An 18,451-nucleotide genomic window follows, 5' to 3' on the forward strand; every position below is an offset into this window, starting at 1 on the left:
TGAGGCACAGAGCATTTGACTAATGTTTCTTATGTTCAGAAGTTAGTAAGTTGTGGAGCTAGGATTACAACACAGAAATTCTGACATCAGGGTCCATGTTCTTAACCATAGTTTTTCAGTGAATATAAGATAATAATAATGATGAACAAATTTGGTTTCAAAGTAATGATTTGATTTTCATCTACAAGTAAGCTTAATTCATAACACTGCTGATTTGTATCAGTGACCATAATTAGTAATACTTGTAAGAATTTTTACTACTTTAATCAATGTTTATTTAAGTTGATAAAGCTGGGTCAATACTGATATTTTATTGTAATTTAATTCATAAAACTGGTGATGATAACTTACACAAGTAAACACAACTTATAAAATCATAAAAAACTTGTAAAATTAGTTATAAAATTTGATGGCACTAGGCACAGTGACTCAATTTCTATTTGGAACTAAAATTTGATTAATAACTGTTGTACTCATAACATATTAGTAATCATAACTTTAATCTTAGTAACTATTTATGATATCAGTAGGATTATTAACCATATTAATAGTGATTTCTATTAGTAACTGTAGGATAGCTTAAAATATAGATATTCATAATTTATATTAGTAATCTTAATTTATAACATTGGCAATAAATTGTAACAGTATGTTACAATGTTTGTACTAATAGCTTAATTTCTTTTAGTAATTATACCTTAATTAACAAAATAGGTTCTAATCACTTATATTGATAACCTTAATTTATAGCACTGGTAATAAATTGTAATTTAGTTATAATATTTGATGATATTAGTAATGATAATATAATTTTTATTACTAAGTATGATATAATTCAAAACAGGGACTTATAATTTGTATTAGAGCATAATTTATATATTGATAATAATTTAAATAATAGTTATAATCTTCAGTGGTACTAGAAACGATTACTCAACTTCTATTTGGAACTATAATTTATAACACTTGTACTCATAATTTACATCAATAAGAATAGTTTGAAAGAATGGGTATAATTTATAATGTTAGTGATTATATTTGTGATAATAGTAGCCAACAGTCAAATTTTCTATTTACATACAATTTAATTTATAACATTGCTACTGATAATCTTTACTGGCAATCCTAATTTGAAACACTGTTAACATTTCTATCAGGAGGAATATTTGATAATGTTAGTAACAATGCCTTGATTTGTATATGTAACGTAACCTGAATCATTACATTAATTCTGTTTACATTGGAAATCAGTTTCTTAATCCTGGTGAGAATAGATATTATAGCAGGATCAATGATTTAAATCATACTTGTAACTGCATACATAAATTTATGGTATTAACAAACCCTATCACAAAGCAACATCGCCCTCCATGTGCATGTGTCAGCTGTACTCTCTTGATGGCATTCCACCAGCAACACATCCATTGGCAATATTATTGCAATAGGCATGATGCTTTTCCCTCCTGCCCACTCCCTTCCCCTAGACTCACCATCTCTTTGTGATTGGGGTAGAAGGTCTGATCGATTAGAGGGAATTCCTCTGTCCCCAGTTTCTTGTGCAGTCGAACCATCTGGGCAAACTATGAGAGCCAGGAGAGACAGGTCAGCAAGTCCCTTCACCTAGAGGGAGTCTGTAAGCTGGGACTTCAAGGTTCTAAGCTTCCTCTGATCCCCCAAATCACAGTGCGTTCAAGCTCCCGCATGCATGTATGAGCTATTCCCTCTGCCAGTAGCACCCTTCCTGTCACTTACCACCCAGGGTTTGTCACAGAAGTTGTAGACAGAATGCAAAGAGTTAATGCTGGGGATTCCAGCATACTGCAGCCCAATAACCAAACTGCGGTAGTCTCCGTTCCGTGCCATGCTGAAGGCATGCTGGCGGATCAGCACGAAGTCTGGCTTCAGGGACCTGGGGTGGCAAGGGTAAGAGTGTTGAGGGTCCCCCCAGAAGCTCCCCACCACCTTTAGAATAAAAGTCAAGTTTTGAAATCTCCACGGCTCCTAGAAACGGCATAGTGGTTTCTTACCTCAGCCACATACACAAGCTATTCCCTCCACCACCTGCGCCCTTCCTAACCTCTCCTCATCTGGTGACTCCCTTTTAAGCCTTTCCTGCCTGTTCTTTTCCTCACCAAGGTAAGCTTGCAGCTTGCCTACTCAGCTCTCACAGTTTCCCCATCACAATCTCTCAGACTACCACTTTACACAAAGGATGCTGCCCAGAATAAATTCCAGCCTCAGAGCTCTACATGGGTTATTCCCTCAGCCTGAAATGTAGCCTCCCTAGATTTCTGCATGCACCACTCTTCCACCTCCTTCAGGTCTTTCCTAAAATATCTCTCACTCTTTTGGTCTACAGCAACCAAACTGCAGACTCTTCACCATCCAACAATCACTACAGCCCTTTGCTGATATGCATATATATATTTTTAGCACTGTGACATTTTCTTCTTTGTTTATTATGTGTATGCCACAGTAGGATGTAAGCTTCATGAGAGCAGAGATTTTTTTTTGGGTCTTTTTGGGATCTGTTTTGTTCACTTCCAGGACCTCAGCATGAAGAACAGCTCCTGGCACACACCAGATACTCAGTAAATACTTGTTGAATGTGAAATGCTGAGAGCAGCACCTGGTATGCAGTAGATGCTCAAGAAATGCTTGCTGAATTAGTCACTGAAAAATTCGGCTTGTTGACTTCTGAGATCCTTGGCTCTTCAGAAGAGAAGCTATCTCCTTTCATTCTGCTCCTGCTGCTGCTGCTAAGTCGCTTCAGTCATGTTCGACTCTGTGCGACCCCATAGACGGCAGTCCACCAGGCTCCCCTGTCCCTGGGATTTTCCAGGCAGGAACACTGGAGTGGGTTGCCATTTCCTCCTCCAATGCATGAAAGTGAAAAGTGAAAGTGAAGTCGCTCAGTCGTGACCGACTCCCCATGGACTGCAGCCTACCAGGCTCCTCCGTCCATGGGATTTTCCAGGCAAGAGTACTGGAGTGGGGTGCCATTGCCTTCTCTGCATTCTGTTCCTAAGTTCTTTTAAAAAACTGGAATATAATTGACATGTTATATGTCAATTATTATATAAGTGTAAGGTGTATTGTTGTTGTTTAGTTGCTAGGTTGTGTCCAACTCTTTTGCAACCCTTTTGTAGCCAGCCAGGCTCCTCTGTCCATGGGATTTCCCAGGCAAGAATACTGGAGTGGGTAGCCAATCCCTTCTCCAGAGGATCTTCTCGACCCAGGGATGGAACCCAGGTCTCCTGCATTGCAGGCAGGTTCTTTACCACTGAGCCACCAAGGAAGGTGTATAACATGTTATTTGATACATTTATATTAATATATTATAATATGATTGCCATTGTAGCATTAGTTAGTACCCTTACCATGTCACATAATTATCATTTCTTTTCTTCATGGTAGGAATAATTAAGATCTAGTCTTTTATAATAGGAGCTTTGCTGATTATGATACAGTATTATTGTTTATATCATGCATACTGAATTAGACCTCTAGGACTTATTTATCTACCAGTTGCAAACTTGTACTCTTAAACATCTCTCCTATTCTTACACATCCTCCCCCAGCCTCTGGCAATCACCTTTCTAGAAAGGTGATTTCTATTAGTTTGGGTCTTTTAGAATCCACATATAAGTGATAGCATACAGTATTTCTCTTTCTCTGTCTGATTTATCTCACTTAGCATAATGGCCTCAAGATCCATCCATGTTGTCACAAATGGCAGGATTTCTTTCCTTCTCATGGCTGAATAATATCCCTGTGTGTGTGTGTGTGTATGTGTACCACTTCTTCTTTATCCATTCATCCATTGATGGATACTTAGGTTGTCTCTATATCTTAGCTACTGTAATGTGCCTAAGTCTTGTTCACAGAAAGATAGGAGAGGAGGTGGGAACTCTCCCTCAGCTCTAAGGGAGCCCTTATGTCTCTCCCACAATACCAAGGTGACCTTTTTACACTCACCGCACAACCTTCACCCCATTCCGAAGAACTTCCATGTCCACAGAGAATCCACCATTGGCATGAGCCACGAGGTTGAGATCAGAGAATTCAGCCTGGGAAGAAAAAAAAAATCAGGGATTCACTCACATCACACACAAAAGACCACTCAGTTTTCAGTATGGACAGTTGACCCCACAGGTCCACCTGCCCCAACTAACCTGTTCTACTTTAATGTCAATTTCTCCATGGATCTTTTTCCCTTTGAAGTATTTCGCCCTGGAGAGGAAAAGCAGAGTACATTTATCAATGCTCAAATCTCAGGAAGACAAAACCCAGGCCGGTCCTTTGACCCCTTTGCTCCTTCAGTGCCACTACAGAAACTATAAAATGACTTATGATGGTTGAAATATTTTGAAAAAAAACCTAACAGTTGTTTGTGAACAATGAAGTCTGTTATAATCCTTGTGGAGGTATGTAAATGTCAAGGTACTAAATTGCTCAGTCGTGTCCGACTCTTTGCGATCCCATGGACTATATAGTCCATGGAATTCTCCAGGCCAGAATACTGGAGTGGGTAGCCTTTTCCTTCTCTAGGGGATCTTCCCAACCCAGGGATCGAATCCAGGTCTCCCACATTGCAGGCGAATTCTTTACCAGCTAAGCCACAAGGGAAGCCCTATAAATGTCAAAGGACACTGCAAATTATAAGTTCTTAAAACAGAGTGCAGGCATTTCCCAAAGTATGGTTTGCTTGTCACACTGCTATTTGAAAAACTTCTCAAAACAAGGAGTGCTTTGTATACTGTAACATACTTTGATATGGCATGGAGGTTTGTAAAATGGCAAAGATTCTTAGAGGACATATCTATATCTGTGTGTGTGTGTGTGTGTGTGTGTGTGTGTGTGTGTATGCACACACTCAGTCGTGTCCAACTCTTTTGCGACCCAATGGACTACAGCCCACCAGGCTCCTCTGTCCATGGGATTCTCCAGGCAAGAATACTGGAGTGGGTTGTCATTTCCTTCTCCAGAGGATCTTCCTAACCCAGGGACTGAACCTGCATCTCTTGCATCTCTGCATTGGCAGGCAGGTTCTTGACCAGCTGAGCCACCATATATATATATGTTCATATATATATATATACACACACACACGTATATATATATACATATGTATATATATACACATGTATGTGTATACATATATATGTGTGTGTATGTATGTGTGTGTGTGTATATATATGGAGTATGTCCAAGTATGTGTCAGTGCCTGTCTGTGTGAGCTGCAGCATCTCTTTGCTTGGGTCCTTTCCCAAGGAGGAACACATTTACCATATGTCGTTGTGCACCAAGAGGAACACAGCAGCCATGAGTGGGCAGCTGCATCAGAAAAGGAAGAGGAGACTAAGGGCCTCAGGCTAGTGAGGGATCAATAGAAGCTGGAGTCAACCATGATGAGGTTGGAGGAAAATGCCACTGAGGATAAGGGGAAACTACAGGAGGGAAGAGGGGTAGGAATGGCAGTAGGCATATCACTAATTGCTAAGTCACTGTCCCTGGGCCCATCCCCAGCTAGACTCCTCCACCAGGCCCAGGATTCCTATCCGACAGGCTTGTCCACAAACAGAAGTTCATCACCAATCAGGTTTTTCATAGACAGGGGTTGAGGGGAGGAGCCACTCCTGGGATTGCCTACATGCACACCATCAGGGTCTCTGATATACATGCAGCACAACTGGACTCTGGTGATGTCACTGACATACCCCAAAGACCACAAGCTATTTTCTTCTCTCTTTCATTCTTCCCTCCTACCTCCCACTTCATCTCTGACACTGTCCCCTCACAGATGTTGGAAGAGAGTCTCTTAGACCTGTGCATTTTTCATTTAGAAAATGATGAGTGTAAACTATATCACTACTTTCTTTTTCAAACTTTTTTGACCATAAATGTAGTGGATACTATGGTGCTCTGCTCAGGTCTCCTCTTCAGGGCCAATGCACCCTGAGTATCAGCTGTTGACAGATAGCAGTTGTGTCACTGGGGGAATTATCTTCTATCACAGAGAAATTTCCTGCCCAAGGTTATACCTATTTTGGACAGCCCATGGATTATATCTGGTCTGTGAGTGAGTATGAAGGCCAGCTTCTTCCCCTCAATTATAGCCTGACTCTGAAGGACCACCCTAGGATCTCCCTAGAAGCTCTCTAGGATCAGCCGAGGCCTCAGATGCAACTGCACTGGGGACCCACTTCTCCAACTGCTCAACTTTGCCTTCCTTACAGCTGTTGATCCCAATGCATGTGTGCTAAGTTGCTTTAGTTGTATCTGACTCTTTGCAAGCCCATGCACTATAGCCCACCAGGCTCCTCTGTCCATGGGATTTCCCAGGTAAGAATACTGGAGTGGGTTGCCATGCCCTCCTCCAGGGGATCTTCCTGATCCAGGGATCGAACCAGCATCTTACATTTCCTGCATTGGCAGGTGGGTTCTTTACCACTAGCACCATTTGTTGATCCCAAAGGCACTCCAAAATAAGCCTGTGCATGCAATTCTCTGCCTGAAAAATCTGTTTCAGAGATCCCAACCTAAAACAGAGGGTCAGAGAAGTCAAATTACAAAGAAAACCCTACTGCCTTTCTGGAGCTGGGCCACCCAGCAGCCCGAAGGCAAAAAGGAGCCATCATTTGTGCAGGTGGAGCATAGATGAGGGCTTCCCTGGTGGCTGAGTGGTAAAGAATCCGCCTGCAATGCAGGAGTCTCAGTAGACATGGGTTCGATCCCTGGGTTGGAAAGATCCCCTGGAGAACAGCATGGCAACCCACTCCAGTGTTCTTGCCTGGAGAATCCCATGGACAGAGGAGTCTGGTGGGCTACAGTCCATGGGGTCACAAAGAGTCGGACACGACTGAAGCGACTTAGCATGCACGCATGCAGCATAGATAGCTTCTGACATGCTGTAGTAACACAAAGTGCCCTGTGGCATGTCTGGGCTGTGGTACAAGCAGGATGCCACTTGCACCATAAGATGTAGCAAACCCTATGATACTGGAGATGTCTTTAGGGAGAAAAGATGCAGCATGGAGTGGATTCTCCTGAGTGGGAGAATTATAGTGCAGGACCATGGGGTTTGGAAGCAGCAGTAACTTAACTGATGGTGGACTGTAATGAGATACTAGTGGAAGGGAATGCACCAGCTGGTGAAATATTGCTGGTACTTGACAGGTGTGAGGAAAATGATAACCAGACTTGGGTGACTAAACACCACTGATTAGCTGAAGAAATATATGACATGCTCAGGGTGAATAATCACTAATTCAAAGCAAAATGTAGAGACTTCCCTGTGGTCTGGTGGCTAAGGGTCTGTGCTTCCAAGACAGGGGGCCCAGGTTCAAACTGTGCTCAGGGAACTAGATCCTACATGATGCAACTAAAGATCCTATGTGTTGCAACTAAAACCCGACACAGCCAAATAAATAAATAATTAAAAAAAAAAAAAAAGCAAAATGTAAAAGACAAAAGACCTCCTGGGGTGTATTTAGTTCAGTCCAGTCGCTCAGTCATGTCCGACTCTTCGAGACCCCATGCACTGCAGCACACCAGGCTTCCTTGTCCATCACCAACTCCTGGAGTTTACTAAAACTCATGGTCATTGAGTTGGTGATGCCATCCAACCATCTCATCCTCTGTTGTCCCCTTCTCCTCCCGCCTTCAACCTTTCCCAGCATCAGAGTCTTTTCAAATGAGTCAGCTCTTCGAATCAGGTGGCCGAAGTATCAGAGTTTCTGCTTCAACATCAGTCCTTCCAATGAATATTCAGGACTGATTTCCCTTAGGATGGACTGGTTGGATCTCCTTGCAGGCCAAGGGACTCTCAAGAGTCTTCTCCAACACCACAATTCAAAAGTGTCAATTCTTTGGCACTCAGCTTTCTTTATAGTCCAACTCTCACATCCATACATGACTACTAGAAAAACCTTAACTAGACGGGCCTTTGTTGGTAATGTCATTGCTTTTTAATATGATGTCTACGTTGGTCATAACTTTTCTTCCAAGGAGCAAGTGTCTTTTAATTTCATGGCTGCAGTCACCAACTGCAGTGATTTTGGAGCCCAAAAAATAAAGTCTGCCACTGTTTCCCCATCTATTTGCCATGAAGTGATGGGACTGGATGCCATGATCTTAGTTTTCTGAATGTTGAGGTTTAAGGCAACTTTTTCACTCTCCTCTTTCACTTTCATCAAGAGGCTCTTTAGTTCTTCTTCACTTTCTGCCATAAGGGTGGTATCATCTGCATATCTGAGGTTATTGATATTTCTCCCGGCAATCTTGATTCCAGCTTGTGCTTCTTCTAGCCCAGCGTTTCTCATGATGTACTCTGCATATAAGTTAAATAAGCATGGTGACAATATACAGCCTTGACGTCCTCCTTTTTCTATTTGGAACCAGTCTGTTGTTCCATGTCCAGTTCTAACTGTTGCTTCCTGACCCGCATACAGATTTCTCAAGAGGCAGGTCAGGTGGTCTGGTATTCCCATCTCTTTCAGAATTTTCTACAGTTTATTGTGATCCACATAGTCAAAGGCTTTAGCATAGTCAATAAAGCAGAAATAGATGTTTTTTCTGGAACTCTCTTGCTTCTTTGATGATCCAGCGGATGTTGGCAATTTGATCTCTGGTTTCTCTGCCTTTTCTAAAACCAGCTTGAATATCTGAAAGTTCACGGTTCATGTACTGTTGAAGCCTGGCTTGGAGAACTTTTAGCATTACTTTACTAGTGTGTGAGATGAGTGCAATTGTCTGGTAGTTTGAGCATTGTTTGGCATTATCTTTCTTTGGGATTGGAATAAAAACTGACCTTTTCCAGGTCATGGTGGAGAGTTCTGACAAAATGTGGTCCACTGGAGAAGGGAATGTCAAACCACTTCAGTATTCTTGCCTTGAGAACCCCATGAACAGTATGAAAAGGCAAAGAGATAGGACACTGAAAGATGAACTCCCCAGGTTGGTAGGTGCCCAATATGCTACTGGAGATCAGTGGAGAAATAACTCTAGAAAGAATGAAGACACGGAGCCAAAGCAAAAACAACACCCAGTTGTGGATGTGATTGGTGATGGAAGCAAGGTCTGATGCTGTAAAGAGCAATACTGCATAGGAACCTGGAATGTTAGGTCTATGAATCAAGGCAAATTGGAAGTGGTCAAACAGGAGATGGCAAGAGTGAACGTTGGCATTCTAGGAATCAGCGAACTAAAATGGACTGGAATGGGTGAATTTAACTCAGATGATCATTATATCTACACTGTGGGCAAGAATCACTTAGAAGTAGCCATCATAGTCAACAAAAGAGTTCGAAATGCAGTACTTGGATGCAATCTCAAAAATGACAGAATGATTTCTGTTCGTTTCCAAGGCAAACCATTCAATATCACAGTAATCCAAGTCTATGCCCTGACCAGTAACGCTGAAGAAGCTGAAGTTGAATGGTTCTATGAAGACCTACAAGACCTTCTAGAACTAACACCCAAAAAAGATGTCCTTTTCATTATATGGGACTGGAATGCAAAAGTAGGAAGTCAAGAATCACCTGGAGTAACAGGGAAATTTGGCCTTGGAGTACAGAATGAAGGAGGGCAAAGGCTGATAGAATTTTGCCAAGAGAATGCACTGGTCATAGCAAACACCCTCTTCCAACAACACAAGAGAAGACTCTACACATGGACATCACCAGATGGTCAACACTGAAATCAGATTGATTATATTCTTTGCAGCCAAAGATGGAGAAGCTCTATAAAGTCAGCAAAAACAAGACTGGGAGCTGACTGTGGCTCAGATCATGAACTCCTATTTGCCAAATTCAGACGTAAATTGAAGAAAGTAGGGAAAACCACTAGACCATTCAGGTATGACCTAAATCAAATCCCTAACGATTATACAGTGGAAGTGAGAAATAGATTTAAGGGACTAGATCTGATAGACAGAGTGCCTGATGAATTATGGACGGAGGTTCGTGACATTGTACAGGAGGCAGTGATCAAGACCATCCTCAAGAAAAAGAAATGCAAAAAAGCAAAATGGCTGTCTAAGGAGGACTTACAAATAGCTGAGAAAAGAAGAGAAGCAAAAAGCAAAGGAGAAAAGGAAAGATATACCCATTTGAATGCAGAGTTCCAAAGAATAGCCAGGAGAGATAAGAAAGCCTTCCTCAGTGCTCAATGCAAAGAAATAGAGGAAAACAATAGAATGGGAAAGACTAGAGATGTCTTCAAGAAAATTAGAGATACCAAGGGAACATTTCATGCAAAGATGGGCTCAATAAAGGACAGAAATGGTATGGACCTAACAGAAGCAGAAGATATTAAGAAGAGGTGGTGAGAATACACAGAAGAACTGTACAAAAAAGGTCTTCATGACCCAGATAATCACGATGGTGTGATCACTCACCTAGAGCCAGACATCCTGTAATGTGAAGTCAAGTGGGCCTTCAGAAGCATCACTATGAACAAAGCTAGTGGAGGTGATGGAATTCCAGTTGAGCTATTTCAAATCCTAAAAGATGATACTCTGAAAGTGCCGCACTCAATATGCCAGCAAATTTGGGTGTATTTAAGGAAACCTCAATCTTCTGTGACCAGAGGGCAGACTGAGGAGAAGATTAGACTTACGACTTAACTGTAAGGGTAGCAGAACTTCAGAGAAGGTTGAATTCTCAGGCCCAGTACATCCCCCATTCCATGCTCAGTGCCCTAATAGGACATGAGTGGAGCCCTGAGATTGGGATGGGGATATCTGGGAAGATGCATTTAACACCCTGACCTTACAGATTCACCTGAACCCACCGGGTCTGCAGAAGTAGCCCACTTCTCCTTGTTGGAATATAGATCTTCCCTTTGCTCGAAGATGATGCACAGGCCTTGATAAAGCATGTGCCTTATAAAACAATTCTTCCTCTCAGAATCAACTTCCCTTCCCCTCCTGGCAACCAGATCAATAAATAGGGTCAAATCCTAGCACATCCTGACTGGAGAGGTTCTCAGCTTGCAAAGGAAGGAAAGGAATGATATGTGGAAGCTGAAGAATCTGACTAACATGTATCGGCAGGAGTTGGGAAAGCATGTCTGAGACTGGATGCTGAGGACAATGGATCAAGGGAATGAAGCATAAACTTGGAGCACTCTCCCAGGATACGGAACTTAAAACCATGGTAAGGACTCTAGGAAATGTTTCTGATACAATATTTGGGTGACTTCTGGAAGCCTGGCAAGAACAGTGGCCCACACCAAGTGAAGTAGAAACACCAGACTTCAATGGCAGATTGTGGAGGAAAGGATCAAAGGGCTCAGAGGAGCTGATGTGTTAGATAAGATACACTGCTCCAGTCTGGAATACCAACTAGCTGACTATATTCTATGGGAGGGCCCAGAGCATATACCCAAATTACAAATGAGGAATACGTTGGTGAGAGTAGCACCAGACATGTTGAGAAGCACAGTAGAGGTAAGGTCATAAATGAAATCCCAGCCCAGGTCCTGCTCACAGTGGGTACACTGGGTCCACAGATCCACCTAGTGATCACTTTCCCAGCTCACAAACACCTAATTGGAATGGACATATCTGTAGTTTTCAGAACCCCAGCATGAGTTCCTTGGCCTGTGGGGGAAGAGCTATGGTAGTTGGGAAGTCCAAATGGATGCCTCAGAAACTATTCCTGCCTTCCCTGAGCAAACCTGTAAATCAAAGACAATACTGTATCTATCCTAAGGGTGATGGTAGAAATTAGTGTCCCTCTGAAAGATCCAAAGGATGCAGGGGTGTTAGTCCCATCATGTATATGTGCTTAGTCGCTCAGTCATGTCTGATTCTTTGTGACCCCATGGACTATAGCCCACCACGCTCCTCTGTCCATGGGGATTCTCCAGGCAAGAATACTGGAGTGGGTTTCCATGCCCTCCTCCAAGGGATCTTCCCAACCCAGGGATCAAACCCAGGTCTCCTGCATTGCAGGTGGATTCTTTACTATCAGAGCCACCAGGGAAGCCCAAGAATACTGGAGTGGGTAGCCTATCCCTTCTCCAAGGGAACTTCCTGATCCAGAAATCAAACAGGGGTGTCCTGCATTGCAGGCAGATTCTCCACCAGTTGAGCTACCCGGGAAACTCAGTCCCATCATATCTCTGCTGAATTAACCAATTTGGGCCCTGAGGAGGCTGGGTGGATCCTTGAGAATGTAGACTACTGCAAGCTCAACCAAATGGTAGCACTGATTGAAGCTGCAGTACTAGTCATGCTGACATTGCTGGAGCAAATGAAGAGATCTCAGGTATGGCAGGTGGCCACTGATGTAGTGAATGCCTTTTCTATTTTGATCAGAAGATCAGAGACATTTCACTTTCATCTGGGACTGGCCACAATATATATTGATGGTCTTGCCATAGGGCTAAGTTATCTTTCTCACCCTATGTTATCATATAATCGAAGGAGAAATGGACTATCTGGACATCCCAGGGACTATCACATTGGACTACTATATCAATTACATCATATTGATTAGGCAACGTGAACAAGAGTTGGTTAGCACACAGCCTTGATAAGACACATGCACTCCAGAGGGTGGGAGGTAAACCCTAAAAACACTCAGGGTCCTGCCATATTAGTACAGTTTCTAGGGATTTGGGGGTCCAAGGTATGCCAGAACAGCCCCTCCAAATCATAGGGCAAAGCATCGCATCACACGCCTCCCACTATGATGAATAAAAACACAACAGATGGGAAGAGTCCTCAGGTTCTGGAGGCAGCATATTCCACACCTGGAAATACTGTTCTGATCCATATTTCAGGTGACATCTAAGGCTGCTAGCCCTGAACAGGTCCAGGCTGTGGTGCAAGCAGTCCTGCCACTCAGGGTATATGATCCAGCAGATCCTATGATACTGCATAGTGGGGGAAAATGCAATGTGGAGCTTACAGGATGCCTGAGTGGGAGGCCCCTGGGGTTCTGGACCAAGGCCACGCCATCTGCAGCAGAGAATTACACAGCTTTTGAGAAACAAATCCTGGTACAGTACTGGACCCTGAGTGAGACAGAATGCTTGACCACAGGTACCAAGGAACCACGTATCCTGGTGCCTGTTATGAGCTACGTCATGCCAGGCCCACCAAGTAATGAAGTCAGATAAGCCCAGCAGCCAGGATTGATCCCAGACAGGACCAAGCAAGCTGTCTGAGCAAGTAACCCGGATGCCTGTGTCATCCACACTGTTGTGTTAGTGCCTCCCTCAGCTCACTAAGAGAACTCCTTAGAACCAGCAGATGAAGGGAGAAAAATCTTAAGCTTGGTTCACAAATGGGTTGGCTTGCTATGTGGCTGGAATGGACAAAAATGAACAGGGGTGATCCTATAGTCCCATTCAGAGTGACCTTGAAAAACAGTGGTAAAACTCCCAAGGGGCAGAGCTTTGAGCTATGCACCTGGTCATCTATTTTGTTGGGAAATAGAAGCAACCCAAGATTCGAATACATATTCACTGTTGGGCAGTGGTAAATGGCTTGGCTGATTAGGCAGAGGCCTTGAAGGAACAATATTGGAAGATCAGGAAAAGGAGGTCTGGGACAGCGAAATGTGGGTGGACAAATGGGATTGGAGATGAAACAGAGTGAAGATCTTTGTATTGTGTGTTAACACCCACCAGATAGCATCCACCCTGAAAGTGACACTAAGCAACCAGGTAGAATGACTCAGCCAAATGATGTCAGCCAGTTTCTAGAATCAGCCGCCCCAGTGCTGGCAGATGGGCACACATATGAAGTGGCAAGGGTAACAGAGATGGAGGCTGAGTGTGGGGCCTATAGCATCATTGCTGAATGTCCAACCTGTCAGCATCAGAGACCAATATTGGGTCCCCAACGCAGCACCATCCCTTAGGAAGGCAACCAGCCATTCTGTGGTGAGCTGACTACACTGGGCTCCTTCTACTCTGGAAAAAGTAATGATTCATTTTGACTGGAATATTCTATATATGAGTTTGCTTTTCCTGACTACAGGACCTTAGCCAGCATCACTGTCCAAGGGCTTACATAATATTTGATCCACCAGTATGGCATCCCACATAACAGTGAAATAAACTGAAGGACACACTTTACAGCAAAGGAGGTGTAAAGGTAAGCCCACAACCCTGAAATCAACTCACATTTTATACAGATGACATTCTATACCACACCATGCAGAAGCTGCTAGTCAGACAGAGTGATGGAACGAATTGGCATAGCCACAGCTAAGATTTCAGTTTGGAGGTGATACTGTGCAAGAATGGGGTACCATCCTCCAAAACACAGTATACACCCTAAATCAATGAACAGTGTTTGGGCTGTGTTCCTTACAGGTAGAATACACTGGTTTGGGAACTCAGAGGTGAAAGTAAGAGTGGCCTAGCTTACCATCAATCCCCCGGACCCACTTTTGGAATGTATGTTTCCTGTTCCCTCAGGGCTCTGCCAGGTTAAAGGTCCTGGTTTTCCAAGGGGGAACACTGCTACCAGGGGACACAGCAAGAACCCTATTACATTCTAAGCTTTAACTGTTACATGGACACTTCAGGTTTCACAAGGCAATGGGTAAGAAGATGAGTCTGTCTCAGCAGGGGCATGGACCCTGATCATCAGGAGGATATAGTTGCTGTTGTCTAGTTGCTAAGTCGTGCCTGACACTTTGCGACCCCATGGACTGTAGCCCGCCAGGTTCCTCTGTCCATGGGATTTCCCAGGCAAGAATACTGGTGTGGGTTGCCATTTCCTTCTCCAGGGGATCTTCCTGACCCAGGGATTGAACCTAAGTCTCCTGCATTAGCGGGTGGATTCTTTACCATTGAGCCACCAGGGAAGCCCAGGAGTAGATAGGGCTGCCATTAAACAATGGGGGCAAGGAGGAATATATTTGGCCCCAAGGCTATCTGCTTTGACATCTTGTTGGCATTTCTTGTTCAACATTGAAGGCAAATGGATAAGTACAGCAGTCATAGCCTGAGCAGATGGGGACCAGGAGTTCAGGGATCCCTTAAGGATAAGGGAATGGATCACTCACCAGGTAAGCCACTGTGACCAAGAGAGGTGCTAGCTGAGGGTGAGGGGAATCTAGATTGTATAGTACAGGAAGGAAACAATGTATCATTTATTTATGCCACATTTATCAAACTACAGTGGAGGCTGTAGTTTGTCCCACTAACTGGGCTCTTTCAAGTGCCCCCCAGAAAACAAGACCAATTAGAATCCTAGAAACGCTGTTCCCAGATGGAATGAACTTCTGAAAAGCAAGTCAATCTGAGAAGTCCTGGGGGTTGCCTATGTGCTCTACTCAGATCTTCAAGCCCCTCCTTCTGGTCATAACTGTCCTCCAGCTTCTGGGAATATCTGCTGCTGAGGGCTCACAGTGCTGTCCATCACTGGGAACTGCCCCCTACAGCAGGGACTCACCTTCTGCAAAATTATGCCTCCTCCCAGAGGGCAACTTGCAGTCACTGACTGACTAATGCAAGACTAGAAAAGCCTGGCCACCCCATCTCAATTGGGACAACTCTGAAGGGTCATCCCAGCTCCAGAGCTCCCCAGGTGATTGGCTGGAGCAATTGCTGCACAGCATCACAGCTGCTCAACCTTTCCATCTGCCAAGTCCTGCTTCCCCCACTACTCCTCTGCAACACACATTGTTCCCAAGAGCTCTCCCTGATCAATCTGCACACAAATCTCAGAGTCTGCATCCAGGGAAGTCTAAGAAAAGAAGCCACAATAAGAACGTTCTATATGTGCTCTTGCCTGGAAAATCCCATGGACGGAGGAGCCTGGTAGGCTGCGGTCCATGGGGTTGCTAAAAGTTGGACACGACTGAGTGACTTCACTTTCACTTTTCACTTTCATGCATTGGAGAAGGAAATGGCAACCCACTCCAGTGTTCTTGCCTGGAGAACCCCAGGGACGGGGAAGCCTGGTGGGCTGCTGTCTATGGGGTCACACAGAGTCGGATACGACTGAAGTGACTTAGCAGATATATTTAATATATATTATATAAGACACACATACAGAAAATTTAATATAGGATGTCTTATATAACATATTGCATGTTATGTATTATGTGTTGCAGTATCTAGAATGTATATAAATATGCATATAGTAGAATGAAAGTTTCAGTAAATAATTACCTTTAATATGTACAATGGGGTCATATTTCCTATTCTATTTCATTTCATGAAAAGAAACATATACATATATATGTATGTGATACTATAAACCCACTGTATAACAAATATATTACAGAATACATGTAATATGTATGGTACACATTAATGATTATATTTCTTATTGGAGTAACAGTTTCACTAAATAATAATTCCACTTACTATGTGCAATGTACTCTCATTTTTTATTTTCATGTATCAATATTATCATTTATCATAGTTTTATTTTCATTTCATGGAGAAAATGAAACACTGGTCACAAGCCAAGAGGTGACCTACAGCTGGAAAAACACTGGACTAAATGATCTGTAAAAAGAGGTGATGAGTCTCAACTCTGAGTTTGCAGCTTCAAAGCACACAGGACTCAAGACCCAGGAAAGAATGAGAGTGGTGAGGTTTGGTGGGGAAGGCACCAGACTGTACTTAGGTGTACAACCCCATTACAGAGTTTGCACGATTCCTTTTATTCCAGGCTGAGATCCCTAAGCTTGTGTGGTTCTGAATGTCTGCAAGTTGGTGATGCAGTCTCTGTTCCTCACACTAAACCTGATGTACACAGGCTCCCTCCCTTTGCCCATCCCACCCCATCTATACCAGACACTAAATAAATAGTTGCTAGGTTGACTGGAAGAAAAGACTGAAGCGACTGCTGGGATAAAGGAAGGTTTTCGGGATACAGAAGTGGGAGGGAAGAATAGTTCACAGAATTCAGCAGGTGCTCAGTAAGTGCTTGCTAGACAAATTAGAAGAAACAGTGTAAAATACAGGAGTTGTGATTATGGTAGGGGAAGGGTCTTGACAGTGGTCTGTAGATAATTAATAAATGCTTAATGGAATGAAGGAAAAGGCAGCAGCAAAGGACCTGCCTGGAGGGTTGGAGTGAAGAAGGGTAAGTCGAAAGGAGGGGGGTTACTAAAATATTCCAGTGGATCTTTCCAAACCAGGGATCAGAACCACATCTCTTGCGTCTCCTGCATTGGCTGCAGATTCTTTACCACTAGCGCCACCTGGGAAGCCCCCAAGGTACAGCAAGGACTTCAATAAGGTTTGTTGACTTCAATAGAGCAAATTTAGCCAGGAAGATGGCATCTGTGTGAGTGGGTGTTGGTGAAGGAATTAAAACACGTGTTCAATAAATGCTTTATGGATTGAAGGAGAAGAGAGTGGAGGAGTCTGCTGCAGGGATGGGAATGTTGTTGTTTGAACAGAACACAGCAAGAGAGTGATAAATCCTTTTTGGATTAATTGGGGGGAAAGAGCAGTGGGGAAGATGGCTACTATGTGGGAGAGGGTTCCTAGCCAGAATGCAGTAGGTACACATCGTGAGTTTTTGAGATTGTGTCATGTGAAAGGCAGGATGGAGATTGTTGAAGGAGGAATTAGGGCTACAGGAGGGGGAGAAAAGGCACTGACTATGGGTTCTCAGTAGTATAAAATAAGTGCTCATTAAAAGATTGTTGGGGTTGAGTGGAGGAGAAGGTATGAAAAACCCAAGGTGGTTGGGATTAGAAGGAAAAGGAACTGAAGGAGGCTTCTTCCTAGTGTATTGTAGTGCATAATAAATGCCTCCCATAGTTTAACACATGGAAAGTATGCAACAACTATCTGTAGAATGAATAAATGGCTCTGAATAGAGAGAAAGCCTGCTGGGTAAGGGCTCCTGGCAGAGGAGAGGTAATTAACCAGTAAAGAGCTGGTAATCAATATATTTAGGCTGAAGGGGACCCCTGGAGAGAGAGCTCTTGAGACAAGGGCAGGAACTTCCAAGCTTGGAAAGGGGAAGTTGAGAATGGCTCTTAAGTAGTAACTGCTCAGTTAAGTGTTTATTGGCTTAAATAGAAAAAAAATCCTTTTGGGGTCTTAAGATTGGGAGAGGGAATCCTAGGGAGACTGAAGAGAGTGAGAAAAGGTAACCCTTCTAAATTTGGTTCTAGATTTATCGAAGGAAAGGACTCTGTGGAGATGTTGTATGACTGGCATAGGTTATCCTAACAGTAAAGAAGGGGAATCTACTTCCTACACACAACAGGTACTGCAAATGTGCTCATGCACCCACTGGAAGAAAAGCACTTTGGGGAGGAGGTGTGAATATAGAGCACACAGGAAGCACTACACAAATGCTCACAGGAGCCGCTGGAGGAAAATGCCTTTGGGGGAAGGTGATCTAGAATCGAGCACCTGGCAGACAATGACCAAATGCTCACTTCATCTGTTAAAAGAAAAGGTCTTTGGGGAGGATGGGAGGGGGGAGGCTATGGAAGAGCATATCACC

At 43.4% G+C, this 18,451-nt stretch overlaps 1 protein-coding gene across 2 annotated transcripts in view; it reads right to left on the reverse strand.

The window, feature by feature from the left end:
• Window positions 1-18,451, reverse strand: part of SYN1 (synapsin I) — a 51,903-nt gene that overhangs the window by 31,544 nt on the left and 1,908 nt on the right. For both annotated transcript variants that reach the window (XM_043895638.1, XM_043895637.1), the window contains exons 2-5: window positions 4,176-4,233; window positions 3,979-4,070; window positions 1,753-1,909; window positions 1,491-1,580 (exon numbers count right to left, since the gene is read on the reverse strand). In XM_043895638.1, coding sequence (XP_043751573.1) covers window positions 1,491-1,580; window positions 1,753-1,909; window positions 3,979-4,070; window positions 4,176-4,233 — 397 coding nt within the window. The remainder of the gene's footprint in view (window positions 1-1,490; window positions 1,581-1,752; window positions 1,910-3,978; window positions 4,071-4,175; window positions 4,234-18,451) is intronic.

The sequence above is a fragment of the Cervus elaphus genome, chromosome X, assembly GCF_910594005.1.
Source record: "Cervus elaphus chromosome X, mCerEla1.1, whole genome shotgun sequence".
Classification (NCBI taxonomy): Eukaryota; Metazoa; Chordata; class Mammalia; order Artiodactyla; family Cervidae; genus Cervus; species Cervus elaphus.